Source organism: Chrysochloris asiatica, unplaced genomic scaffold, assembly GCF_000296735.1.
Source record: "Chrysochloris asiatica unplaced genomic scaffold, ChrAsi1.0 scaffold00032, whole genome shotgun sequence".
Classification (NCBI taxonomy): domain Eukaryota; kingdom Metazoa; phylum Chordata; class Mammalia; order Afrosoricida; family Chrysochloridae; genus Chrysochloris; species Chrysochloris asiatica.
The window spans coordinates 24450584-24478353 of record NW_006408550.1 but is presented as its reverse complement, the minus strand read 5'-3'; the positions used below and the strand labels follow the sequence as shown (position 1 = coordinate 24478353).

Genomic DNA, 27770 nt, shown 5'->3' with positions numbered 1-27770 from the left:
TTCTCAATGTTGTCCATAGCTTGTCATGATCCACACAATCGAAAGCCTTTGTGTAGTCAATAAAGCACAGGTAAACACCCTTCTGATATTCTCTGTAATTGTAGGTTTATCTATTTCTTTCTTCAATTCTAGTAAGGTTTGCTTCATAGATCTTGGTGGTTTTTCATTCGGAGTGTAGATATTTATTATGGTTATGTCATCTTGCTCAATTGACCCTTTGATCATGAGATAGTGTCCTTCTTTATCTCTTATGCTGGTTATTGTCTTAAAGTTTACTTTATCTGCGATTAGAATTGCCATTCCTGCTTATTTAGTGTTGCAGTAAGCTTGGTATATTTTTTTCCATTCTTTAACTTTTAGTCTGTTTTTGTCTTTGTGTGTAAGTTATATCTCTTGCAGGCAGCATATTGAAGGGTCTTGTTTTCTTATCCAGTCTGCCACTGTCTCTTCACTGGTGCATTCAATCTATTGACATTCAATGTAATTATCGATAGGTATGAATTAATTGCTGCCATTATATAATTGTTTGGTAGTGCTGTTTGTTCCTTTGTTCTGAATGCGTTTTTGTGCTGTGTTCATGTTTTTTGTCCTATTTCTTGTCAGTTTCTTCTTAGTTTTCATACTAAAAGTCTACAGTGTCCTATGTCTGCTTTTGTTATTAATAAAGAGAGACCTTTGAAAGGCAAAGTGTAAACTGAGTTAAGGTATGCAATGTCTATATATATTTGAAGAACATAAACTGCCTTAAGAGTTGTGGGCTGGGAAGTTGGATTTCGACTATGGCAGGTAGTTGTCTTTTGATATGCTTTGTTGTTATTCCTGGAGACCATTGAATTGGTTCTGACCTGAGCGAGGATTGTAATGAAAGAGCAGACTTGTCCCATGTGGTTTTCTTGGCTGTAATATGAGTTGGGTGGTAACTATAAGATTAGCAGTTGCTCCCAAGGAGAAAGATGAGAGTTTTTGCTCTCAGAAATATTTATAGCCTTGGAAACCCTACACAGGGTCACTATGAATCAGAACCGAGTCAATGGCACACCACCACCACCACCACCACCACCACCAATCTTTATAGGTGCAGATCACCAGATCTTTCTCCCTTGGAGTCTCTGGGTGAGTTAGAACCACCAACCTTTAGGTTAGCAGCAAAGCACTTAACTAGTGTTTTACCAGGAGTCCTTCGTATGCTTTCATGTTATTCTTGTTAAGTGCCATCGAGTTGGTTCTGACTCATATTGACCCTGAATAGGGTTTCCAAGGAGCAGCTGGTGGGTTTAAACTGTCTACTTTACGGTTAGCAGTCCAGTGCGTATCCTACAGAACCACACCAGGATTCTCAATATGCTTTAGAGACACAAAAGTTATGAAAGTATGTCTGCTCTGCACCAATAATTTTAGACACTATTTTGAATCAAAATATGTCTCTCATATGTGTGATCTAAGACAATGATGTCAGGGAAAAAATGGAATTGGTTGAATGTAATCACACAGCCGTTTCTTTGTTTAGGGACTTAGGGATCTAGCCATGAAATAACTTCCTCTTCTGAACTTTTTTCTTTTCAACTGATTGTTTTGCCTGAAGGCTTTCTATTGATCTTATTTGCCACTTACCTTAGGTTTTTGAGTGTTTTAGAAACTCCAGGGTATTGCCTGGAGTCCGGATGTAGAGCTGTAGGATATACACTAAACTGCTAATTGCACGATCAGTGATTCAAACCTACCAGCTGCTCCTCAGAAACCCTACACAGTGTCTCTATGAGTTGGAACCCACTCGACAGTGACAGAACTTAACAACAAAAAAGGTATTGCATAAGAAATACCTGGTGCAAAGTTGGTTTGAACAGCAAGGTCAGCAGTTCAAGTTCACCAGCTGCTCCTAGGAAACCCTATACAGGGTTATTATGGGTTGGAACCAGCAATCAGGCACCAAGGAAATGAGAGGAAGTGATTGTGGAGTGGTCCATGCTCCAGCCACTCATAAGGAGCTCTGGTAGCATAGTGGTTATGAATTGGGCTGCTAACCTCAGGGTCAGCAGTTCAAAACTACCAGCTGTTCTACAGGAGAAAGATAAGGCTTTCTGATCCCATAAAGATTTATAGCCTCAGAAATCCTGTAGAGAGAGTCACTATGATTTGGAACCAACTGCATGGCACATCACCACCAGCAGCAGCCTCTTTCAGTGGTTGATTGACAAGTATTTCTTGCTGTGTCCTGAGATCCAGAGGATCCTTCTGTTTTTAGTTATTTCTGACTCTTAGCGACCCTCTATAGGGTTTCCTAGGAGAGCTGGTAGGTTTGAACCACCGACCTAATAGTAGTCTAGTGCTTATCCTATAGACCACACCAGGACTTGGTTCTACATTTAAATTACAGAAGATGATGAAAAGCAGGAAATTTTCAACCAAGGGCCTTTATCTTCTAATTCTTTTGGTCTTTGATAAGTAGATGAGGTAGGATCAGCGTGGGGCTGCTAACCCCAACCTAACTGCAATGCTAGTGGTTCAAGCCCATGAGCTGCTCCTCGGAAACCCTATAAAGCGTGACACCTGGTGTGGTGCTGTAGAATGAGTGCTAGACCACGAGGTCGATTTGAACCACAAGGTTGATGGTTCAAACCCATCAGCCGCTCCTTAGAAACCCTTTGCAGGGTTGCTATGAGTTGGAACTGACTCAGTGACACTTACCCATGTATATGAGTCAAACTGACTTGAAGGCACTTAGCAACAACAACAAGGATGAAATTAATTCATTTGTCCAATGCATCTGTTTCTACATGCCCTTGACAAAGGCCTGGTGCAAACAGCAGAACCTTAGGTGTGGCATTCTCTGGTGATTGTGGGTATTATTTTATCAGAGAAAGTTTATAGGTCAATATAACACACTTTTACTCACTTGCCCTTTTTCTGATTCTATTGCATCCTTCAGATGAAATCAAATCTGTTTAATTCTTGAGAAACTGACTCTGTTTGCCAGATGGACAGTGATTACTTTCTGGTGTATTTCACGGTGAGGTTCTTGCCAAGGTGCTCATTGATTTAAAGGCCACCACACTATATAGTAAGGAGCTCTGGTAGCGTAGTGGTTATGAGTCGGGCTGCTGATCTAACATTCAGCAGTTCAAAACTACTAGTGGTTCCATAGGAGAAAGGTGAAGCTTTCTGCTCCTGAAGAGATTTACAGCCTCGGAAACGCTATTCAGGGTCTCTATGAGTCGGGACTGACTCAATGGCACATAACGACCACCACCACTGGGTTATAGAGTGGCAACATCTTTGTGGAATGTTGGGAAAAGCACAAAGGGACTATTAGTGTCTTACATCTGGTTAATCACACAGCGAGGCTTAGGGGACTCTTTGAACTCACAGTGACTTTTGCATTTGGTCCTATAGACATGTGTGTATTCATCGGAGCAGGTTCACAAACTTCTCTTTTCCTCTCTTACCATCGTCTCCACAGAAACGTCAATTTAATTATTTAAAGTAGTGGCTGAGTGCTTAAGAAAAAGTCAGAAAGGAACTAAAAAAGAAATCGTTTTCAACGTACAAATTTAGAGTGTGGGATTATTCATCTTGCTTGCTGAGATGGTACATAAAAAATTCAACCAACTGAATGTTTGGATTCCCAGGAATAAAATGACGGAAAGAATCACAGTTATTTTGCACCAGATTGCCCCGCTGTTTATTGGATCGCCATGATATCAGCATTAGGAGTTTTATACGCACAATTTCAAGAAGAGGAAAACAACCCTGTAACATCTCAACTTAGAAAACAAAACTATATCCTGAGAAAGGAGAAATTCTTAGAAAGTAAATCTCAACATTAATAATCTGTCAAAGAATTTGAATGCATGTGTGATGGTTAAGACCTTGTGTCATCTTGACTGGACCAATAGTCTCAGTGATTGGCAGTTGAGCTGCAGCTGCCCCCATGGTGTGATTTGGTGTGATGTGAGGTGCCTTAGCTATAAACTCACCAGCCGCAAACCAGGGTTGCTCTGACTTGGAACTGACTTGATAGCACTTAACAATAACAACAATCCAAGAGTGTGGCATGAAATACCTTTCATTTTATAAGAAATAAAAGGAGAGAGATTTGATCAGAGAAAGAGGATCCAACTGGCACTAAAATAGAAGAACCAGGATTGGAGTGCACTGTGAAGCTCCAACATCTAGGGGAAGACGGATGCCAAGGTGTATGGAGATCTCCAAGGAATACTGGGGATTCAGATACTGAAAGAAGACAAAGAGCTTTCTCCAGAGCTGACAAAGAGAAAGTCTTTCCCAAGTGCCGGCACTCTGAATTTGGACTTTCAGCCTCCTAAACTGTGACAGAACTTATTCCTGGTTGTTAAAAGCCATCCACTTGTGGTGTTTCTGTTATAGAGCACTAGATTACAAGGCTATCATGGCAGGATCGTCTTAGAAACTCACATTGTAACATACAAAACTCTTTGCCAACTTGAGCTGACTTGGCTTCTTATGTTCCTGTTGCCATGTAGTCGATTCTGAATCATGGTGACCCATGCGTATCAATGGAACTACATCACCAGGCTTTTCTTCTGGGGTGTCTCTGGGTGGACTCAGACCTTCAACCTTTCCATTGGCAGCCAAGTGCATTAACCATTTCTACCACCAGGGATGCAATGTACCCTGTGATGTATGAAGTTGATGTGGCACATATGGTACACATGGTGTTGCTTGAGCCAACAGGACTTTACTTCGTTTTTCAGAAACAGTCAGAAGTCTTAGATTTCACAAATAAAAACCTAAAACAATCTTGCAATGAAATTAATGAGGCTGACTTCCTCTCCCACCATATAGATACTTTGTTATATGTTGTTAATTTTAAGCTGTGCACTAAAACGTGTTGCAGTGTTACAATCAGTGATATTTAAATGGATGGCTGACATGTAACTATTAACACTACTTAGCAATTTATAGTAATGCATTAGCACAGACTTTGGAAACTTTGGTGGCAGCGGTGGTGGTGTGCCACTGAGTCGGTTCCGACTCATAGCGACCCACTTTCGGATTTCCAAGGCAGTACATCTTTATAAGAGCAGAAAGCCTCATCTTTCTCCCAGGGGAGCGGTTGGCAGCTGAGAACTGCTTACCTTGCAGTTAGCAGCCCGACACATAACCACTACGCTAGCAGGGCACCTTTAGAAACTGTAGCCTAATGAAATCTTACAACTAATTTAGGTGATGAGTCCCTGTCAGCTTCCTCAACTCCTGTTTTAGATGAATGAGAAAATCAGATATAGGAAGTGAGGAGCAATCTCTAGCTGCTATGGAAGCTTAAGTGTCACTATAAAGTGGAATTGTCAGGAAACAGAAAGATACATTGTCTAAACAGCCTGAGAAGAAATCAAATTTTCTTTTCTAATTTCAGAAAGGTAACAGGGTTCAACCTTGCAGTTTGTCATCATGAACTTACACTGTGGAGAAAGAATGAGCATGCCGGTCAATTCTCATGGGACAACTCCTTGGGAGAATTTCCTAAACTTTTACTTTAAAAAGAAAACAAAAGCGTTTGTTTGAACTAACTGGAGTTTATAATTAGTTGAGGATATAAATACTTGGGTTTGTAAAAATTGAAATATTCCCTATTAATTGTTGTTGCTGTTAAGTGTTGTCGAGTTGATTCCGACACATAGCGACACTGTATATGGTTTCCAAGGAGCAGCTGGTGAGCTTGAACCACCGACCTTGCAGTTCAAACAACTTTGCAGTCTGACGCATTACCCCAAAGCGCCACACCAGGACTCCCTATTAATAAGATAGCATTAAACATGAAAAGTCCATGTGAATCAGTTTTACATGAAGTTGAAACTGTACATTCGTATGAAAAGCTGGGAAAATACATATCTATCCAGTTATGTAAGAAACAAACCTACCGACTGTCATCGAGTCAATTTTGATGAGTTTTGAACCTATAGGTCGGAGTCAAACTGCCCCATACATTTCTAATGCTGTAATCCGTATGGAAGCTGACTGCCACTTCGTTTCCTGTAAAGCAGCTAGTGGGTTTGAACCTCCCACCTTTTGGTAAGTTATAAGCAATTAACCACTGTGCCACTAGGGTTCCTCTTATTCATTTCTGTTATTGCTGTTGTTAAGTGCCATTGAATCAATTACAACTCATAGTGGTCCTATATAAGGTTTCCAAGGAGTGACTGGTAGATTCGAACCACTGACCTAGTGGTTAGCAGTCCAGTGCTTATGCTACAGCGCCACACCAGGACTCCCATTCAACTATAGGACATGTCTATTACAAGTTATGCTTTATGTATAGCAAGTACTGTACATAAGTTTATTTCAGCTATCTGAAATAAATTTAGGAATCTCTTCAGAGATTGATAGGGTGTTGCAATGATATTAAATAACCCATTCATTTCTAGATCTTAAATGTGTGCCATGGATTTTGGAAGTTTTACAAATTCTTTCATGTTCTCCTGATTATTGTTTGCTTTGAATCAATTGGTTTAGGCATATTTCTGCCAATTCCATGTCTGCTGTTTTCCTCCCAGATCTTGCATTGATGATTTTGCATTAATGGAACATAGAAATCCATGCTTTTCTTTAAAATCTACTAGTAAAAAGCAAAATCAGATAAATAAACACTATTATCCACAGAAGATGTGTATGTGTATCTGTAGCAGAGAGACTTACAAGCAGTAAAAAAAACTACCCCTGGAACGTTTCGTGTCCCTTGTTCTTCAAACCCCATATTTTTGTGCCTGGGCCTCTAGTCTTTCTCTGTGTTGCCCCATCCCCCTCTGTCCTGTTATTTTCCTTTCCTTCTCTGCTCCTTTTTATCTTCTTGCCTTCCAAAAGGAAACATTGGATTTTGTGCTTTTGCTCCCCTGTTTTGCAATTCATTTCATGCCTTTTAGCCAATCCCTTTCTCAATCAATCAGCTCTAGGCTTCCCTTGAAACCTTGAAACTGATAGCTGCTGGGAATCGCATGCCCTTAGATTCTGTATCTGAGTCCTGGTGTGGTGCTGTAGGATGAACACTGGATTGCAAGGTCAGTTTGAACAACAAGGTTGGTGGTTCAAACTCACCAGCTGCTCCTTGGAAACCCTATACAGGGTCGTTTTGCATCAGAACCTACTGGAGGACACTTCACAACAACAGACTCTACCTGATGAGGAAAAGGGAAAGATTTGATAAGTTGTGATTTTGTTTCCTTGTTGCATAAGCTATGAAACAATGATTTCCTTTTAGATACTTCAATGGTATATGTTTCTGTAAACATTAAATCTACTCCAATATATATTTTTAAAGTTTTTATTGTGAGTTGAAATCACAATTGAAATCTTTCAAGAAAGTGAGGTGGCACAAGAAACACTCACTCATCTCTGCCAAGAAATTTGGAAGACAACTATCTGGCCGACTGATTAGAAGAGATCAATATTTATGCCCATTCCAAAGAGAGGTGACCCAACAGAATGCGGAAATCATGGGACAATCTCTTTGATATCTCAAGTGAGTAAAATTTTGCTAAAGGTAATACAGAAACGGCTACAATCATACATTGACAGAGAACTTCCAGAGGTTCAAGCTGGATTCAGAAGAGGCCGTGGAACAAGAGATATCATTGCTGATATCCGATGGATCTTGGCTGAAAGCAGAGAATACCAGAAGGATGTTTACCTGTGCTTTGCTGACTACGCAAAGGCTTTCGATTGTGTGGATCATGACAAGCTATGGACAACATTGTGAAGTATGAGTATTCCAGAACACTTAATTTTACTTCTGAGAAATCTGTACCTAGACCAAGAAGCAGTTGTTCGAACAGAACGTGGGAACACTGAATGTTTTAAAATTGGGAAAGGTGTGAGACAGGGTTGTATTCTTTCGCCATACTTATTCAACCTGTATGCTGAGCAAATAATACGAGAAGCTGGGTTCTATGAAGAAAAACGTGGCATCAGGATTGGAGGAAGACTCATTAACAACCTGCAATATGCAGATGATACAACCTTGCTTGCTGAAAGTGAAGAGGACTTGAAACATTTACTTATGAAGATCAAAGAGCACAGCGTTCGATATGGATTACATCTCAATGTCAAGAAAACAAAAATCCTCACCACTGGACCAATAAACAACGTTCTTATCAATGGAGAAAAGATTGAAGTTGTCAAGGACTTCATTCTTCTTGGATCAACTATCGACACTCGCAGAAGCAGCAGTCAAGAGATCAGACGACGTATTGCATTGGGCAAATCTGCTGCACAGGAACTTTTTAAAGTATTGAAGAGCAAAGATGTCAGCTTGAGGACTAAGGTGCGCCTGACCCAGGCCATGGTATTTTCAATAGCCTCATATGGATGTGAAAGCTGGACAGTGAATAAGGAAGATCGTAGAAGAATTGATGTCTTTGAGTTGTGGTGTTGGAGGAGAATACTGAAAGTGCCATGGACTGCCTAAAGAACCAATAGATCTGTTTTGGAAGAAGCGCAGCCAGAATGCTCCTTGGAGGTCAGGATGGCTAAGCTTCGTCTGTCATACTTTGGACATACTGTCTGAGGAAACAGTCACTGGAAAAGGATGTCATGCTGGGTAAGGTGGAGGGTCAGAGAAAAAGAAGAAGACCCCTAACGAGATGGATTGGCCAGGTGGCATCACTGATGGCATCAAGTGTGGCAGCGGTAGTGAGGTTGGCCCAGGAACGGACATTGTTTCGTTCTGCTGTGCATGGGGTCGCTATGAGTCGGTTCCAACTCGATGGCATCTGACAACAACAAATTGTGAGTTGAGTGAAAGTTTACAGGCAGATGATCGGTTTTATAATCAGCAAATCGTACATCTTATTTCATTACAATGATTATAGTTCTTTTTTAAAAAATACTCAGGCTTGTATAATAATTTAAACCACCAAAGGGCACATTCTGCAAGTCTGCCTCCTAGCAGCTCTTAGTCCCTCTCTATGAGTCTAGAGTCCTCAGCTGCTCCCTCTCTCCATGTCCCCATCTCTGTCTCCATCTTTGGTGTTGCTGCTTCTTTGGATAAGGTCTCGCATTCCGCTTGTGTTCTTCTCCCTTAATTAACTACTTCACTGTTTTTGTTACAAAACTTCTACCTTTATAATTGTGACAGTCACAATTAGTAATGATAACAATTACTCACTATTGAATTATAAGAATCTTATCCCCATCTCTTTTTACCAGACCCATCTAGACGAGATGAAAACTATTCAGTGGGGACTCTATCTTCCCCCACACACTCTTAAACTAAACTCTTGAAACCTTGTAAGCCAATCACTTTGTGCCTTTATCACCCCCCCACCCCCACCTTAAGTAACCAGTGTCTATGTTGCCCGTCCCTATCTACCCTGTATACAGACGGGATAGCATTGATACTTGATGTGAAGACTCCTTCCCTCTCTGATGGTATTTAGAGTAACTACCTCCATGAGTGTAAGTCAAGTTCAACAAATTGTAGAAATTTGCCCTCGTTTCCTTTATCAAAATTTTAATTTTAATTTTTTATCTTCCTATAGTCTAATTCTGATTATCAAACCATTGAGCCTATGTCAAATGGATACTATCTGCAAGTTTGGGTGTTCTTGTGTGTCTCCCCTTACTTTGTATCGGTTGGATACGTCACTCTCAGCTATAGCCCTAGGGGCTATGTCCTTGTCCATGGGCTCAGATGTCCCCAGATCTCACCACATATTGAACCAACAGACCTTCCTCTTCTCTGTCTCATCTCCTGGTTAACGGGAGTCAATGGACTGTGGTTGAACTCAGCCCATATCTTTATTGCTGCCTTTCTCCCTCTTCCACTTACCAGTAGACCAACGTGCTCAACGGCAAGCTTACATGCCTGCTTATGTGTTCCCTTTGAATTTCAGTCTTCGAGGGTGGGTTGTCCTGAAGGAACTTGATTATTTGCCTTGATTGCTTCCTGGTGAACAGGTTGCTTATTCTTTTAGTAGCCAGTCATAATGACATTTTGCTTTGGGTTTTTCTTTATGATCTTTCTTTGAAGATGCATCTTCTGTCACTGTAGCTGTTCCAGGCTGGTCTGCTTGTCTTTTCCAGTGGGAATGTCCCACCTCAGAAGGTTCTGGATGGGACTCAGGATTCCACCTACGGTCCTGTACTCTACAAAGGCTCCACAAGAGGCCTGTTTCACTGGGCAAGTTGTAGAACCCCATTTAGGTATTCTAATCAGTTATAGGCTGCAGACAGGCTTACAAGCTTTCAGTAATCCTGTTTCCTGACATTCCTTTCTATCCCACTCAAGTGTCTAATTTACAATAGTAGGCAAGGGAAACCAATATTCTTTTTTAAAAAATGTTTTATTGTGAATTATATGATAGTTTACAAGAGAGAACTTTAGTTTTACTTTCATTCTATCGTGTAGCGTTTCATTGCCATGGTTCCAAATCCCCTCCATGCATCATCAACCGACCAAAGGGAAACCGATATTCTTAAGACAGTCAAGCAACTTAGTATTATTTCCACTCTTTAGACTATGACTCAATCCCTTTATCACTATCCTAATGTTTTTAAGAACTGAGTGACTGTAAAAGAATGCCTCCAAAAGCTGGTCCCACAGCTCTGAACTATCTGGGGAGACTTGGAATGACAAATGACAGATTCTTCATGCTCCCTGATCTGGAGATTCATGAGTCTGGAGCGACACTGAGGCATCTATCTGTACTGAGGAAAAGAACCAGGCATCAGGACGATTTCTCTGGACCTCATAGATCTCATTTCAGTTACGAGTTCAGTGATGCAAAATAAAGGATACACATGATGTCTCTGTAGGGACTTACACTAGAAGTGGGTGTTTTAAAAAGTCTTATGTCACTAAATTTCATGGCTGTTTGCCTCTTTTTCTAGGCTACCATCTTCATTTTCCTGCATCCTGCTTGAGGCAGATGGTTACTATGCGTGGCTACTTTAAGTCAGAAGGAAGGCCTTGTCATCTACTTCTGAAAAATCAGCCCTTGAAAACCCTCGGGAGCCATTCTAACCTGACATCAGTGGGGTTGCCATGGACTGAAATCCACTCAATGGCAATTAGTGCTGCTTGCTCACTGGTAGCGTAGTGGTTATGAATTGGGCTGCGAACCTTAAGGTCAGCAGTTCGAAGCTACCAGCCGCTCCACAGGAGAAAGATGAGGCTTTCTGCTCGCATAAAGATTTACAGCCTCGGAAACCCTGTACAGGGTCGCTATGGGTCGGAACCATCTCGACGGCACTTAACAACAACAACAACCACTCAAACCCAAACTTATTGCTGTCTAGTTGATTCTGACACACAGTGAACTAATAGGAGAGAGTAGAACTGCCCCATAGGGTTTCTAAGGCTGTAACATTTACAGTTCTTGTGCGGCACTATAGGAAAAGCACTGGACGGCTAACTACAGGTTGGCAGTTTAAACCCCCCAGCTTGTGAAACCTTGACTAGAAGTCTTTAGGACCATCATGATGTAGCTCTGAACACTCATAGCCTGGTTTTAGATGCATTGAGTTGAACGTGGAGGGAGAGATCTGACAAAACATTGAGACTGGCAGTTAAGTAAGTGATGGGAAGGGCATAGAATATGAAATTTCCAAAATGGGTAACCTTGATCAATATATATTAATATAGTATTTTGACCCATATCACCTGAATTTTGGATTCTGATTTCTAGACCATAGAGATAGACAATAATGAAAGATTTTAAAATGAGTGGACTCTGAGATGAAGAAAAAAGAAGACAGAGTCTTGGAGAAAGGAAAGTGAAGCCATCAAAAAATCAGAAAAGGCAGCTTGCAAAGGGAGGGTCAGCATTCAGCCACATCAACCACTACAGAAATAGAACATCAGTGGCTTCCAAAACAGCCGAGTCCCAGTGATTGAGAACAGAGAAAATCACTAAATGAGTTTTGTTGTTACCGTAAAGTTGATTCCAACTCAGAGTGACCCTGTGTAGGGTTTCCAAGGAGCAGTTGGTGTGTTTGAACCACCAAACCACTGACCTTGTGGTTCACAATCCAGTGCTTATCCTACAGTGCCACACCAGGAATCCAAATGATTGGATGATTACAAATGAACAAATGGGCCATCTCATTTGTCTAGAAGAAAGGTACTGGTTTTATTAGAATTTTATTAACATCAGTTATAAAGACCTAAGGACTTACAAAACATTTGATTTCAATGCTTTTGATTTATGTAAGTGTCAACAAGAATTGCTGATGTTACTGTAGAATAAGCACTGGTTTGCTTAATCAGAAGGTTGACAGTCAAGCTCACCAGCCACTCTGTGGGAGAAAGATGAGGCTTTCTGCTCTAATAAAGATTGACAACCTTAGAAATCCTATACAGGGTTGCTGTGAATCAGACCTGACTCGATGGCACGTGACAACAACAAGTGTAAACAGAACGGATAGTTATTGAATTGAAAGACTGTTTATTATTAAAGGTTATTAACTGAACATCTACCTTGGAAACACTAAAAGGGTCGCTATGGACTCGATGACATTTAATAACAACAATGGTCACTTCAAGTATTATTGAATGTGTACTGTTAGTGGTGATTAACCCGGGTGGTTGTTGTTAGGTGCCATCGAGTCAGTACCGACTCATAGCGACCTTACGCACAGCAGAATGAAACACTGCCATATCCTCGGCCAAACTCACAATTGTTACCATGCTTGAGCCCATTGATGCTGCCATTTTGCCAATCCATCTCTCTGGAGGTCTTCCTCTTTTTCTCTGACCCTCCAACTTACCAAACATGATATCCTTCTCCAGGGACTCGTCCCTCCTGACAATATGTCCGAATTATGAGAGATAATCCTGGCCTCCAAGGAGCACTCTTGCTGCACTTCTTCCAAACATATATTTTATCTGTGGGTTCTTTTGGCAGCCCATGACACTTTCAATATTCTCCTTTAACACCATAACTCAAAAGCATCAATTCTCTAAGGAGATCTGGTAGTGCAGTGGTTACGAATCAGGCTGCTAACCTCAAGGTCGGCAGTTCTAAAATACCAGCAGTTCTATGGGAGAAAGATGAGGCTTTCTGCTCCTGTAAAGATTTACAGCCTCGGAAACCCTGTGCAGGGTCACTATGAGTCAGAACCGAATCCACGGTACTTAACAACAACAAAAACAAATGACTAAACCCGGTCATACAATGGTTAATGTCTTGGTTGCTAACAAATTGGCAGTCCCAACTCATCCTAAATCTCCACAACTAGAAAGATCTGGTGATCTGCTCCTTTAAAGAATGACGTGTAGATGAGTAGTATTCAATCTGTCTGAGCGGGGCTGATGAAAGGAAATGTGGTTAGGTCTCTTGTGATACAATAGTGAATAATTGCTATCAGGACTGATTGTTAGGGTTGGAAATGTAAAGGTGGACGTTTTGTAGCAAAAGGAGGGGAGTGTTAGACGTTGCAGTCTAGGAGCCGAGGTCCCTAGGATTATCAAGGGAGAAGAGCAGAGTGCAGGACCCTACCCAGAGAAGCAGTGATGCCAGAGATGGAGGCAGAGATGACAACGTGGAGAGATGGAGCAGCTGGGGACTTTAGACCCAGATAGGGAGAGGGACTGTGTGCTGACGACCAAGGGGGCAGGCTTGTAGGGTATGCCCTTTGGTTGGTTGATGATGTATGGAGGGGATTGTAACCATGGCAATGAAATGATGTACAATAGGATGAATGTAAAGCTAATGTTTTCCCATGTAAACTATCACATAATTCACAATAAAACATTAAAAAACAAAACAAAACAAAAAACCCAGGAGCAGAAAATGAAATCAGAAAATGTGAGCAAGCTATTACAATTTAAAAAATAAAAAAGCAGTGTAGAAGCCCCTATTGAGCACTTTGATTCTGGTACCGCAGTGGATTATGAGCTGAGCTGATGACCACAAGGCCAGCTGTTTGAATCTACCAGTTGCTCCATGGGAGAAAGATGAAGTTTTCTGCTTCTGTAAAGATTTACAACCTTGGAAACCCTTACAGTGTTACACTCCATGGCACACCACCACCATCACCTGTCTCTTCCATGTGGTCACTGTCATCAAAACGGACTTGATAACACCTAACAAAAATGTGGAGGTGCTAGGAGATCTCTGCTGGTTCCGTAACTCCAGAACACAATATGTCTGGGAGTGACCCTCTGTTGGACTTGGAGTTTGAGGTCTGGGCATTCTTCTCAAATCAACCCTTTGTGCTCATTCATGTGCCTTTCTTTAGCCTTCATGATCCTTGACTTTTCTTATATTCAAAATGAGAATTTTGGATTACAGGTGATTTCTGATGTATAACCTGCATTTTGGATTTTTAAAATTAAATCCTATTTTATTTTCTATTTTGAATCCTTTGCATCTTGTACAAAGTAAATGATAAACACTAAGCCAGTGTTGATTTTCAGCCCAAAATATGCCCAATGTGCAAATACGATGATTCAGAATGTCATTAAGTTTGAAAGACTTGTAGTTTTTAATAGTAAATTAAAATAGAAAATTGAATTCAAGATAAAAATAAATGGGAGGATTTTCCTAAAGATAATCAAGGTCTTTTAAAGAAATAGTGTCATAGCGCATTTAGAAAAATGACTCTCAGATAGAGAACATTCAAAAAAGAACAGATAGAGATTTAAAAAAAGAAAAGAAATGAAATGAACACAGAGCACCTAGAGCAGAAGTCAATGAAACGCTTGGGGCTGCACACCATTTGCTTAAAAGATCAAGCCACTACTGAGATGTTTTGTAGGTACTAGAAAACACACTATTACAGGACTCAAAGTGAAAATAAAGATCATGAAAACACCTCTTATTTACTTTATATCTTTTGGTTGCTAATGACATCTTTTCTGTTCTTTTCAATTGGAAAATCCAATGCCCAGTGTAGAAACCTGACTCAGTAAGTCTTGGTGTAAAGTAATCAAAAGTAAAATCAAATAGTTTGGTCTCTTTACATATACCTCCGGTCATGGAAATCTTAGCCTCGATGCCATCTCTTACTGGAATCTCAAGAAGCAGATCGATGGTTCGCCTTTCTGTTTTGTAGGTCTGGAGCGCATTGCGCGGGATTCATCGTACGAACAGGAAGGGAAGGTCCAGTTTGTGATTGATGCTGTATACTCCATGGCCTATGCCCTACACAGTCTGCACAAGGATCTCTGTCCTGGCTACATTGGTCTGTGTCCACGGATGGGCATCATCGATGGCAAAGAGTTACTTGGCTATATTCGGGCTGTCAATTTTAATGGTAAGTGACGACCAATTTTTGTGTGTGTCTGTCAATACTTTAGAAATGACAACAGGGTATGTTTTATCCCCTGTATGTAGAAGACACACAGGCAGAGTGGAGAACACAGGATTAGAAGCAGTTCCTCTTTTAAATCAGAAAGTGTGAGTTTTTCCACCTGCTTTTAAATTGCAAGTATGTCTATGTATATATATTGGTGCTATCATTAATCTGTGCCTGAAAGAAACAGAAGTTAAAAATAAGTCTCTATCAATCAAAATGTTCAGCTTAAATATTTCAGGAGTCACTTAAAAGGCTCATATGGCATCAGTGACTACGGTTTAGGGTTCTTTGAAAATGCTTTGTTCATGCTATTAATAGAGAAAGGATTGGACATTGTGTTTGGAAACTGATTTCAAGCTTCTTCACTACCCCACCCCCTCTTCTTAAGTTCAGAAAAGCTTGATTTCAAGCTTCCTAATCAAGAAATAGGCTAGAAGAGTGGATGATTTGGAGATTTGATGTATATTTACCGAGTAAGAGTATCCAGCTAAATTCCTGAGGTTTTCTCTCTTGTTACATTTCTCTCAGTGGTTTAGTCAATTTGAAGAAGGAACTACATCTTTTAAGAAAGAACTAACTATGCAATGTGATGCAGGTAGGGGTTTCTAGGAAGCAGAAATGTGGCTTTTGTGAGTGTCACAAGAAACTGGTACAGAATATGCTGGATTGCTAGGATTTGGTTGAGACTCGCTCTAGACCACCTGTCTGAAGTGATGGAATTAATGCGTGCTGCTATTCTCTCTTGAAAGTTGTAATGGCTGCTGCCCATGACTTTGGCCATTATTTTCAAATAAAATGATAGAATGCTCTGAGCTGTCTAATCCTTCGGGTTTGGCTGTAGTGCACAGTATGGACATGCCTCCTAGGCACATGGAACAGCTGCCTGTCCATCACAATACACTCCAGTGATCTCAGCTGCCAACCTTTCTCAAAAAAGCACAAGGTCATCTTCAATTTAGAATTCAAGTACAAATGGCTGACTTCTTTTGCTTTGTTCAGGCAACATGAGACAAAATTTGGTTTGCATTCTTTTATAGCAGAAGTTTTGTAAATCATTACATAACAATCTTTTTGTTAAACACTAAAGGGACTTGGAAAATCATTTTAATGCAGTTATCAAATTGAACAAAAGAGGAGTGATACAATATAAGGTGATTTACCCTAATGTGAGGTTTGGGAACACTTCATTTATCCAATATTATTAGGGGATGCAAAGATGAGTGCAGAGCAGTGCATTTTATCAGTAACTACAGGTCGCATCTAGAAGATGGGGAAAAGTCTTGCAAAGCAACTCTGGATGACATCATCTTAAAGGTGAATTACTAATTTCTCCTTTTTCTTAGACACAGATCAAAACCTAGCCCTTCATTGATAACTTCACTTACTATAACACACATTAATAATAACGATGCTCTTAAAGAATGCCTTAATTTCTTGTTTTTATTTTTAAGAGTTTATTGTGATTGGAGTGAAACTTTGCAAAGCAAATTGGTTTTCCATCCAACAATTCATACATGTTTTGTTTCGTGACATTGACTGCGCCCACGATGGGAAAGCTCTTTGGCCACTTCCTTTCTGTGTTTCCCATTTCCGCTGGTTTTTCTTTCCTGTTCTTTCCTACCTTTGGAGCTGTATCCCTGGACAAATGCTGACCATTTGACCTATAGTGTTGATTGTTGTAAGGAATGCATTCCTCCTGATGGAAGTGTTCCCCTTATAGTCTTGCCTATTGTTTGGCTGAAGGTTGAGCCATCTTGGTGAGTTCAGTTCCAGACCTGAAGGATGATTAAGGACCATCGTGTCAGGGGTTCCACCAGTCTCTGTCAGACCAGACAGCCTTGTAGTTTTGATGATTTTGAGTTTTGTTCCATAGATTTCTCCCACTTTATCTAGGGCCCTCTATTATACTCCCCGTCAGAACAGTCAGCACTGAGAGCCGGGCCCCATATGTGTCCAGTCTAGCAGTCAAAATCAGTGTGATGGCTGTGGGCTCTAAGTTTGCTTTTGGATGACTGTTGTGTGGTCTGTCTTTAGGGTGAATTGCTTACAACATTTGCTTCTTTCAATCTGTTATGCACAAATAAGCAAGTACAACATTTTGTTAGTTTAATCAGCTGGATAGTTATTGAATATTTGTTAAACATTGATTGGGTGCTATCTGTACATTAGTTGTGAAAACAGATAAAACACTCATGGAATTTAGAGTTTCTTGGGGAGTTTAGCTATTAGTCATATAAGCACATGGTATGTTATCTTCACATAGTGCTTTAATATGTCTTGGCTCACTTTATTACAAAATATTTAAAATCATTATTATTATTATTTGCAAAGGAGAAAGAGCTCCATTTCCCACATATCAGCCAATGACTGATCAATATAGTAATCTGTGATAAATATTGAAAAGAGAGGTATACTGGACTGAGGTCCATTATTAGGTACCATTGGGTTGGTTATGACTCATAGTGACCCTACACATGACAAAACTAAACACTGCTTGGTCCTGCACCATCCTCACGATTGCTTCTAAACTTAAACCCATGGTTACTGCCAGTGTGCCAATCCATTTTGTTGGAAATCGTCCTCTTTTTCGTGGACCCTCCACTTTATGAAGCATAATGTACAAAGCATGAGAAATAAAGTCTTGCGATCCTGACTTCTAAGGAGCATTCTGGCTGTACTTCCTCCAACATAGATTTGTTTGTTCTTCTGACAGTCCATGGCACTTTTAATATTTTTCTACTGCCTTCCTTATTCATCGTCCAACTTTCACATGCATATAAGTCTATTGAAAATACCATGGCTAGAATCAGGTGCACCTTAGTCCTCAAACTGACATCTTTACTCTTGAACACTTTAAAGTGGTCTCATGCAGCAGGTCTGCCTAATGCAATACTGAAATCTATAACAGGAGAATTTCCCTTAATTAATGGTATTAGTGATAAGTGCTGCTGAAGTGGAGAGCAGTCTGAGATAAGCATAGAGCAGTAGGCAGAGTCAGATAAGCTGTGAAGTCTTAGAGGTCTTATAGATTTGTTCTCTTGAAAACAATGGGAACTCATTCAAACATAATAGAACTGTGTCTGATACAAAAGTTAGTATCTTCCAAAGGAACATCAGGTAAAGTAAATGAATCTCAGTGTATAAATCAAAAAGAAGCACTCTTTGAGCTCCTAGGGGATTTATTTTGTTTATGGCTCAAGTCTTGGCTGTGTTCTAATATTGATGACAGAAGGTAAGAGACATGGGCATAAACATATTCTGGGATACATAATCTTTTCCTTTTTAGGAATTTTCAGAATGCTCATCAAGTTTAAAATATTTTTTATTGACCTATTTATTGTCATTACTGCTTTTATTTCTGTTACAGTTAGTTGTGACTCACAGTGACCCATGTCTGCAGAGTAGACCTACTCCATAGGATTTTCATTCTTCTCCTGGAATGCCCATTTCTTCTGAATATTATTCATAGTTTGTCATGATCTCCAGGGTCAAAAGCCTTTGCATAGTCAATAAAGCACAAATAAACATCTTTTGGGTATTCTTTGCTCTCAGCCAAGATCCATCTGATATAAGCAATGATGAGTATCCTTCCATGTCCACTTCTGAATCTGACTTGAATTTCTGACAGTTTTCTGTCAATGTACCATTGTAGCTATTTTTGAATTATCTTCAACAAAATTTTACTTGCATGTGATATTAATGATATTGTTCAATTATCCACGTTGCGTTGGGTCACTCTTTGGAATAGGCACAAATATATATCTTTTCCAATTGGTGACCTGGTAGTGGTCTTCCAAATTTTTGGCATATATGAGTGAACATCTCCAGAGATTCTTCAGTTTTTTGGAAGATTTCAATTTGTATTTTATCAGTTCCACCACTTGGTACCCTCCCCCCCCGCCCCAAATTTATGTGCTTGCCACTTGCAGATCACATTCATTCCATCATAAAAGTCTTAAGTCAATTCCAAGTCCAAATTCTGTCTTAAGATAAAATTCCTCTTCGATTGTGAACTTGTGAAACAAGTTACCTGCTTCTGGAATGCAATGGTAGATCAGGCACAAGGTAAATATTTCCTTTAAATATGGGGGACTTTGTAGGGAAAGAAAGAATAACAGGCTTCATGAAAATCTAAAACCCAGCAGAACAATTTGCATTAGCTCTCAAGGCTTAAAAGTAAACCAAGTGTCCATCTTTCCTATGGAACTCTTTATTCCTCTGCTGTTTTTGATAATTTGTTGCAATGACCGCACCAACCCGTAGACAATATTCACAATTATGGAGTTTATTAAGAAAATTTGTTGTTGTTGTTAAGTGCCGTTGAGTCGGTTCCAACCCATAGAGACCATGTATAGGGTTTCCGAGGAGATGCTGGTGAGCTTGAACGGTGGATCTTGCAGTTCAAACAGCCTTGCAGTCTGGCACATTAACCCAGAGCCACACCAGGACTCTGCTATTAAGAAAACAGCAGGTAACAATTCAGATTAGTTTTCTTATCAAGATAATCTCTTCTCATCCATGCCCTCGGAGGGGCCTCCCACTAGCTATTGGCTCCTCAGCCCAGCCTCTGCTTGCAACTGTTCTCTGAAACCATTTTGGCAGTGGCCCTGCCCTCCAGAGTCTCAGCATTGGCCTTGCTCTCTGGATTTTGGGTGCAGGCTCCTGGTCTTGAGCTTCAGCTCCACTTTCCAGACCCATTAAGTTGGCAACTTTGTTCCCTAAACTGGGTGGCCTCATTTCCTAGTCCAATTGGATCGTGATCTCAATCTCTTGGTTCCAAGAGGCCTAGATCATCTGAATTTTGTGTATAGCAACTCTGTTCCTCTGCTTTCATCATTGGCTACAGGGAGCATAGCATTCCACCCCCCGTGCAGCTCCATCCCTTTGACACACCTTAATGGCAGCCCCACAGTTCAGCAATGAGTTGGTGAAGGTCAGACTCTTTGAAACCTAAGAACCTGTGGACCTATCTTCTGAGATTCAGGAGGCCATGGCCCCATCCTTTGAGAGCTAAGCTATTCAGCTTCCTGTGCTACTCCCAGAAGTTCTGCTGATGTCCCAGCCACTCCAGGGATGTTTTTTTTTCTTTTCTTGAAGGATAACAGATATAGCTCCTTTCAATTGTTTCCCGCCTGTTGAATTCCAAAAGGCAGGCAGAGTTCTCTCCTTTTCTTCTTTCTCTGTCCCTTTTAGACTAAACTGATGAGTGTTCTGCTGTAGTAGTTGGTTAGATCCATGATGCTCAGACTTAATCTCTACAAGAAAAGTTTGTTTAGCCACAAACATGGTGAGCATTCTCTAGGATACACATTCTTAGTTTGTACAACAGAATTTTACAAATCTTTAAGTCTTGTTTTTATTTTGCACAGTCCATTTTTTTTTTTAAAGCTTTTATTGTGAATTAAATGATAGTTTACATGGGGGAACATTGGTTTTGCACTCAACCTATTTTATTTTGTTTCACTGAAATGATTACAATCACCTCCATGCATCATCAGTTAACAATATTTGCTTATATTCCCTGTGTTGTTTTTTTTTTTTTTTTCCTTTTCATGTACACACACAAAAAACCACAGGAATATATAATAGTTTCAACAACCAAAGAGCCCATTCTGCAAGCCAGCCTCCTGGCTGCCAACACACAGCTCTTCTCTTTCCATGAGTCTACAGTCTTCTGCTGCTCTATCTCTCCAGGCCGTCATCTCTGCCTCCATCTCTGATGTTGCTACTTTTCTGGTTATGGTCCCACTTTCCACTCATGCTCTTCTCTCTTGTTGGTCTTAGGGTCTTTGGGTCCTTTGTTTCCCAAGGAGCTCTGGTAGCATAGTGGTTACGAATCAGGCTGCTAACCTCACGGTCAGCAGTTTGAAACTACCAGACGTTCTGTGGGAGAAAGATGAGGCTTTCTGCTCCCGTAAAGATTTACAGCCTCGGAAACCCTGCACAGGGTAGCTGTGAGTCGGAACTGACTCCACGGCACATCACAACAACAACAACAACATCATGTTTCCCATCATCCTGAAGCAGCTGACATGATTAAAAGATGGAATGACCTTCTAAAGACACAATTAGAACTCTAATTATGTGGCAGTACCTTGCAGGCTTGGGCAATGCTCTTCAAGAAGCTGTATATGCTCTAAGCTAGTATCCAGTATATGTGGATGTTCTGGCAGAACTCACTGACATTTTTGCTCACTTTCAGCCTTGCATCCAGCTTGTGATCATCTGACTTACAGTACTTGTGGCAGCCAGGGGTCTGCTGTACTGTTTGCTGGTCTTGGGATTTGTTGGCCTCTGTAGCCTGCAAACCAGCAGCCTGTCATCTAGTGTACTGATCTTGAGTTTGGTAGTCTCTGCAGTTATGTGAGTTAGGAGAAGCCTCCAGCCTGATGTCTTTCTTGGGTATTGCCAGCCTCCGCGAAGTCATTTCCTTGAGAAAAAAACTATTTTTATGTAGCTTCACTTGTTTTGCTTCTCTATAGAATTTTCACTGGTTTTGCTTCTCTGAAGAACACACCTAAGACAGTTTCCTGGTAGTTAAAGCCTAAAGGAACATTGAATGGGCTACATGATTTTCATTATATGATAGAAGTAAGCTTACCAAAGTGACTTCCAGAGGTCACTTTTCATCCAAATAAGGGACTGGAGTAAAATAAACACTATCACCCCCTGAGTACTGTGTTCCCTTAAATAATCAAGAAGCTGACACCAAAAGATTGACATTTATCCTAAAGATGAGAAGGTAAACAGGGAAGCTAAAGTTATGGAAATAGAACAGATAAGAATAGAAATAAGAATTCTGACATGTTGTGAAAAATGTAGTCAATGTTGCAGAAAAAATTGTGCCCAAATTGTTAAATGAGAGCCTAATATCATTGATCCCATTGGATGAAATTATTTGTGATGCCCATTTAAATGTTGGACAGTGGCTGCTCCAAACCATAATTTCTGTGTAGCTAAACATTGGAAAACTAGTTCTTTATGAAACTATGTAGAAATCAGGACAGATTGTTTTATTTTATGGTTCTTTTTAGGTTAATTTCTTGAGTGGGAAAACAGTTAACACACTTGGCTGCTAACCAAAAGGCTGAAGGTTTGGGACTACTCTGAAACATTACAGAAAAAGACCTAATGGTCTTTTTAAATTTTCCAAAGAAATATTATGGAATTCAATCCTACTCTGACCCACATAGGCTTTCCTTGAGTCTTAATCAACTCCATGGCAACTGACTAGAGCTTGAGATACCAAAGCCATGTTGTTGGTGTAGTGGAACACTTTTCTTCCAATTTTCAGCAACGGGGATAAAACAGACAGAATGCCTGGGCACTACCCAGGCCATTGGTATAAAACTAAGGAGACCGACATTTAAAACTCAATCTTACTAAAACTGTAACCTGGCATGTGGTATGCTGAATTGAACAAAGGTGTAAAGATAATTAATCTAAATGGCCTGGCTCCTTTCATTTATCATTTGACAGTGTAGAAGACTTACTGGACATTAGAGTGATGAATGATTGATTAGTGTTCCAGGCCATAGTTACTCAATATCAACAACTTATGGAAGATGTCACATTTCGTTAAACCACTAAACTGCTAAGCACTATTTGACATCAAAGATATAAACAACAATGGTAGTTTGATTGGATTTAATTACTTGAATTGATTTTTTTTTTTTTTTTTACATCACTAGAAAAATTTACCTGAATCATGTCCGCATATGTATTTTAAGCACATTCTGAATCAGGGCATTTCCGGAATTATGTGTTCCTTACAGATTTTCTCAACTTCTCCTCTCTATTTGAGTAGCCAGAGGGAAACAAAGACCTACCTTTTGGAATTATTTTTATTGCCACTATTTGAACAAAATCCTATATCTATATATCTTTTAGTCCAAAGAAAAGAAAAACATAAAATAAAGGAGTCATTTTTTTAGGAATTTAGACAACTATCTATCTCTCACTTCACGTCAGTCTTTTACTGACATTGTAAAAGATGTACCACTCATCTCTCTCTTGTCATACTCTGGTGGCTTGCATGCTGGAAGCTCTGCACTAGTATATCAAATACCAGCTGTGTCACCCCGGTAGACAGGTTCCAGCAGAATTTACAGACTAAGACAGGCTGGGAAGAAGGGTCTAGAGACCTGCTTCTGAAAACATTGGCCAGTGAAAACCTTGTGAATATCAGTGCCACAAGATGAGCCCCTCAGCTGGAAGACACTCAGAAGATGATTTGGGAAAAACTGCCTCCTCAAAGCAGAGTCAACCTTAATGATGTAGATAGAGTAAAGCTTTTAGAATCTTCATTTGCTGATGTGGCATGTCACAAAATGAGAAGAAATAACTGCAAACATCCATTAATAATGGGAGCATGGAGTGTACAAAGAAACCATCTAGGGAAATTGAAAGTTGTAAAAAATGGACTGGAATGCTTGCATATCGATATCCCAGGCATTAGTCAGCTGAAATGGCCTAGTATTCCCCTTTTGACTCAGACAATAATATGGTCTTTCATGCTGGAAATGACATATTGAAGATGTGTGGGACCACAGTCATCATCAGAAACAGTATTTGGATATCCATCCTGAAGTTATTAATGTAAAAGATGAAGAAACTGAAATTTCACCAAACTTTGCAGTGTGAAATTGATCAAATATGCAATCCATATTTACTGCTAATTAGTGGAGGTTGGATGTGGAAATTGGAAATAAAAAAGAAAGATCAGTGGTTGAAAATGTGAACTTGGTGACTGAAATGATGCCAGATATTGCATGATAGAATTATACAAGACCAATGACCTATTCATTGGAAATCTCTATTTTCAGTAACACATAGGGCAGTATACACTTAGACCTGAAACTGGCTGCTTCTGTGGAAAGAGACACTAAATAAGTTTGATAATATCTGTTAGGACAAGGCCAGGAAAATACTGAGGAACAGACCATTAACTACTCATATGTAAGTTCAAGTTGAAGCGGAAGAAAATAAACACAAGACTACAGAACCAAAGCATGATTTTGAATCTATCCTACCTGAATTTTGAGACCATTTCAATAATGTATTTGACTCACTGAACACTAATGATGGAAGTCAGACTAGTTGTGGCTTGGCATCAAGGATGTCATACTTGAATAAAACAAAGGCCATTGAAAAGACAGGAAGGAAACAAAGGACCAAAATATATGTCAGAAGACACTCTGGAACTTGCTCTTGAATGTAAAGCAATTAAAGGCAACAGAAAAAATGATGTTAAAGAGCAGAACAAAAGATTTAAATACGATTCAAGAGGAGTGTTATAATGAAATGGGCAAAGACTTGGAGTTAGAAACCAAAACGGAAGAACATGCTTAGCATTTATAAAGCTGAAAGAGCTTAAGAAAATATTCAAGCCCCTGGTTACAATATTGAGGGATTCTTTGGACAAACTAATGAATGACTCAGGAAACATCAAAAAATGATGGAAGGAATATACAGTCCTTGGTGTGGTGCTGTGGGCTAATGTGTCAGAATGCAAAGTCGTTTGGACTGCAAGGTTGGCAGTTCAAGCTCACCAGCTGCTCCTTGGAAACCCTATACAGGGTTGCTACGGGTCGGAATCGACTCAAAAGCACTTAACAACAACATATGAAAAACAATGAATTGACATTTAACCATTTCAGGAGGTAACATTTGATCAAAAACTTACGCTATTGAAGGAAGATGCCTGAGTGGCACTCAAGGCATTGGTGTAAATAATTCTCCAGGAACTGACAGAATATCAATCGAGGTGTTTCAATAAAGGAAAACAATGCTGGAACGGCTTACTCAACTATGCTAAGAAATTTGGTAGACAGCTACCTGGCCAACTGACTGGACTAGATCTGTATTTGTGCCCATTCCAAAGAAATGAGATCTAGCAGGATATGGAAATGATTGAGCAGTATCATTAATAAGACTGGCATGCAAATAAAATTTTACTGAAGATAAAAATATAGTTAATCTGCAAATTGATAAGGAACTCCCAGAAATTCAAGCAGGGTTTTGATGAGGATATGGAAGAAGGGCTATCATTGTTGATGTCAGATGGACCTTGACTGAAAGCAGAGAATAGTAGAAAGATGTTTACTTGTGTTTTCTTGACTGCTCAAAGGCATTCAACTGTGTGGACCAAATAAGTTATGGATTACATTTCAGGGAATGGGAATTCCGGAAAATGTCATTGTGCTCATGAAGAACGTGTTCATGGACCCAGTGTCTCCTCAGTCCTTTATCCTATAGTTGAGTTCATGTCAAGGGCAGGGCAAGCACAGTAGCGTATTAATCAGGATGGTTGGTTATAGGTAACAGAAACCAACCTAAACTTGCTAAAGATTAAAGGAAGAATTTATGGGGCATCTCAAGAAGTCCCATGGCAGGATAGAAAGGGATATAAGAAAACAACTGGTTCTAAGAACTCAAAGGAGTTATGGTGTGGTTCTGTAGGATAAGCACTGGATTACTAACTGCAAGGTTGGTAGTTCAAACCCACCAGTCACTCCTTGAAAACCCTATACAGGGTCACTATGAGTCAATAGCTAAAGCCTGTTAAAACAAGACCGCTCTCTGGTGGTAAATTTGGTTCTTTTTGTACTGTTCTTCTCCTCATCTAGGTTCTTGGAATAGGCTGGTGGGGTCATCCTACATTTCCAGAATTTAGAGTGGTTAGTTTTATTTTTTTATTTTGGGGGGGGGGATATTGTTAAGCATATCTATTAAGACTAATCAAATTTTTTTTTTTTTTTTTTTTTTAAATCCTGTGATAGTTAGGGTTTTGTGTCAGCTTGGCTGGTACAGCAGTCTCAGGAGTTTAACAGTTGTTGTTGGTGTGTGCTGTCAACTCAGTTCCAACTCATAGTGACCCTATATAGGATTTCTGAGTAGAAAGTCTCATCTTTCTCCCACAGAGCAGCTGGTAGATTCAAACTGCAGATCTTGCAGTTAGCAGTCCAACTCCTAAAGGATATAATAATTCCCTATGAAGAGATCTAAAATAATGGACTCACTCTATCATGGTGTGTCTTGATGTGATCAGCCAAGAAGTGATATCATTATCCTATGGGTTGTAAAATCCTCACTTCTGTGGTGTTAATGGAGTCCTGGTGTGACACTGTAGGATAAGCACTGGATTGCTAACCAAAGGTCAACAGTTCATACTCACCAGCTGCTCCTCAGAAATCCTGTACAGGGTTGCTATGGGTCAGAACCAGCTCCACAGCACTTGCCTACAATAACAAGATGTTAGTGAAGTTGGTGCAATGGGCAGGGCTTTATTGCCTCTTGAGTCAATCTCTTTTGAGATACAAAATGAGAAAGAAGTAAGCAGAGAAGGAGGGACTTACTACTTCTGTGAAAGAAGAGTCAGGAGTGGTGTGTGTCCTGTGGCCCTGGGGCCCCTGCACTGTGAAGATCCAGGAAGACTGATGCTCATACACATAGGGATCGCCAAGAACCTTCTTAGGAACCAACAAAGTCAAATCCTTCCCCAAGAGCTGGGAGTCTGAATGTGGACTTCTAGCCTCTTACCTTACACTGTGAAAGAGTAAATTTCTGTTTGTTAAAGGGAGCCACTTTCAGCATTTCTGTTAATAGTAGTACTACATAACTAGAAGAAGTACTGATTCCAGCTTTTTGCAAGCTGGAATCTCATTAGCTAAATTTAGGTTGAATGTCAGATCTGGGGATGCTAGTGGCTTGTAGGGAATATTCTGTATGTGATTTATGGTGAAAATTTAAACAGTGTGAATAGGGATAATGAAATCTGAGAGAAGGGTGATATTTGTGTCTCTGGAAATTACTGCTTCTTTTGGTAAGGTGAATTTTTGTTAGGCAAAGATACACAATGAATCATAGAGAATCTGAGAGATGAAACAATCTTGAAATTACTTAATGGACTCCCTTATTGTTCTTGTTAGGTGCCATCAAGTCGGCAACCCTATGTTCAACAGAACAAAACACTATCCGAGCCTGGGTCAACCTCATAATTGTTGCCACACTTGAGCCCATTGATGCTGCCATTTTGCCAATCCATCTCACTGGGGGGTCTTCCTCTTTTTCTCTAACCCTCCAACTTACCAAACATGATATTTTTCTCCAGCGACTAGTCCCTGTTGACAATTATGTCCAAAGTATGAGAGATGAAGTTTGGCCATCCTGGCCTCCAAGGAGCACTCTGTCTGCACTTCTTCCAACACAGATACCTTTGTTCTTTTGGCAGGCCATGGCACTTTCAATATTCTCCTTCAACACCAAAACTCAAAAAGCATCAATTCTTCTACGGTCTTCCTTATTCACTGTCAAGCTTTCACATGTATATGAGGTTATTGAAAATACCATGGCTTGGGTCAGGTGCACCTTAGTCCTCAAGCTGACATCTTTGCTCATCAACACTTTAAAAAGTGTTGTGCAACCGATTTGCCTAATGCAATAAGTCATTTGATTTCTTAACTGCTGCCTCCATGAGTGTTAATGGTTGATCCAAGAAG

At 40.1% G+C, this 27770-nt stretch overlaps 1 protein-coding gene across 1 annotated transcript in view; it reads left to right on the top strand.

The window, feature by feature from the left end:
* GRM8 (glutamate receptor, metabotropic 8) overlaps window positions 1-27770 on the top strand; it is a 1194828-nt gene that overhangs the window by 725949 nt on the left and 441109 nt on the right. The window contains exons 10-11 of the mRNA XM_006859342.1: window positions 11721-11745; window positions 15036-15228. Coding sequence (XP_006859404.1) covers window positions 11721-11745; window positions 15036-15228 — 218 coding nt within the window. The remainder of the gene's footprint in view (window positions 1-11720; window positions 11746-15035; window positions 15229-27770) is intronic.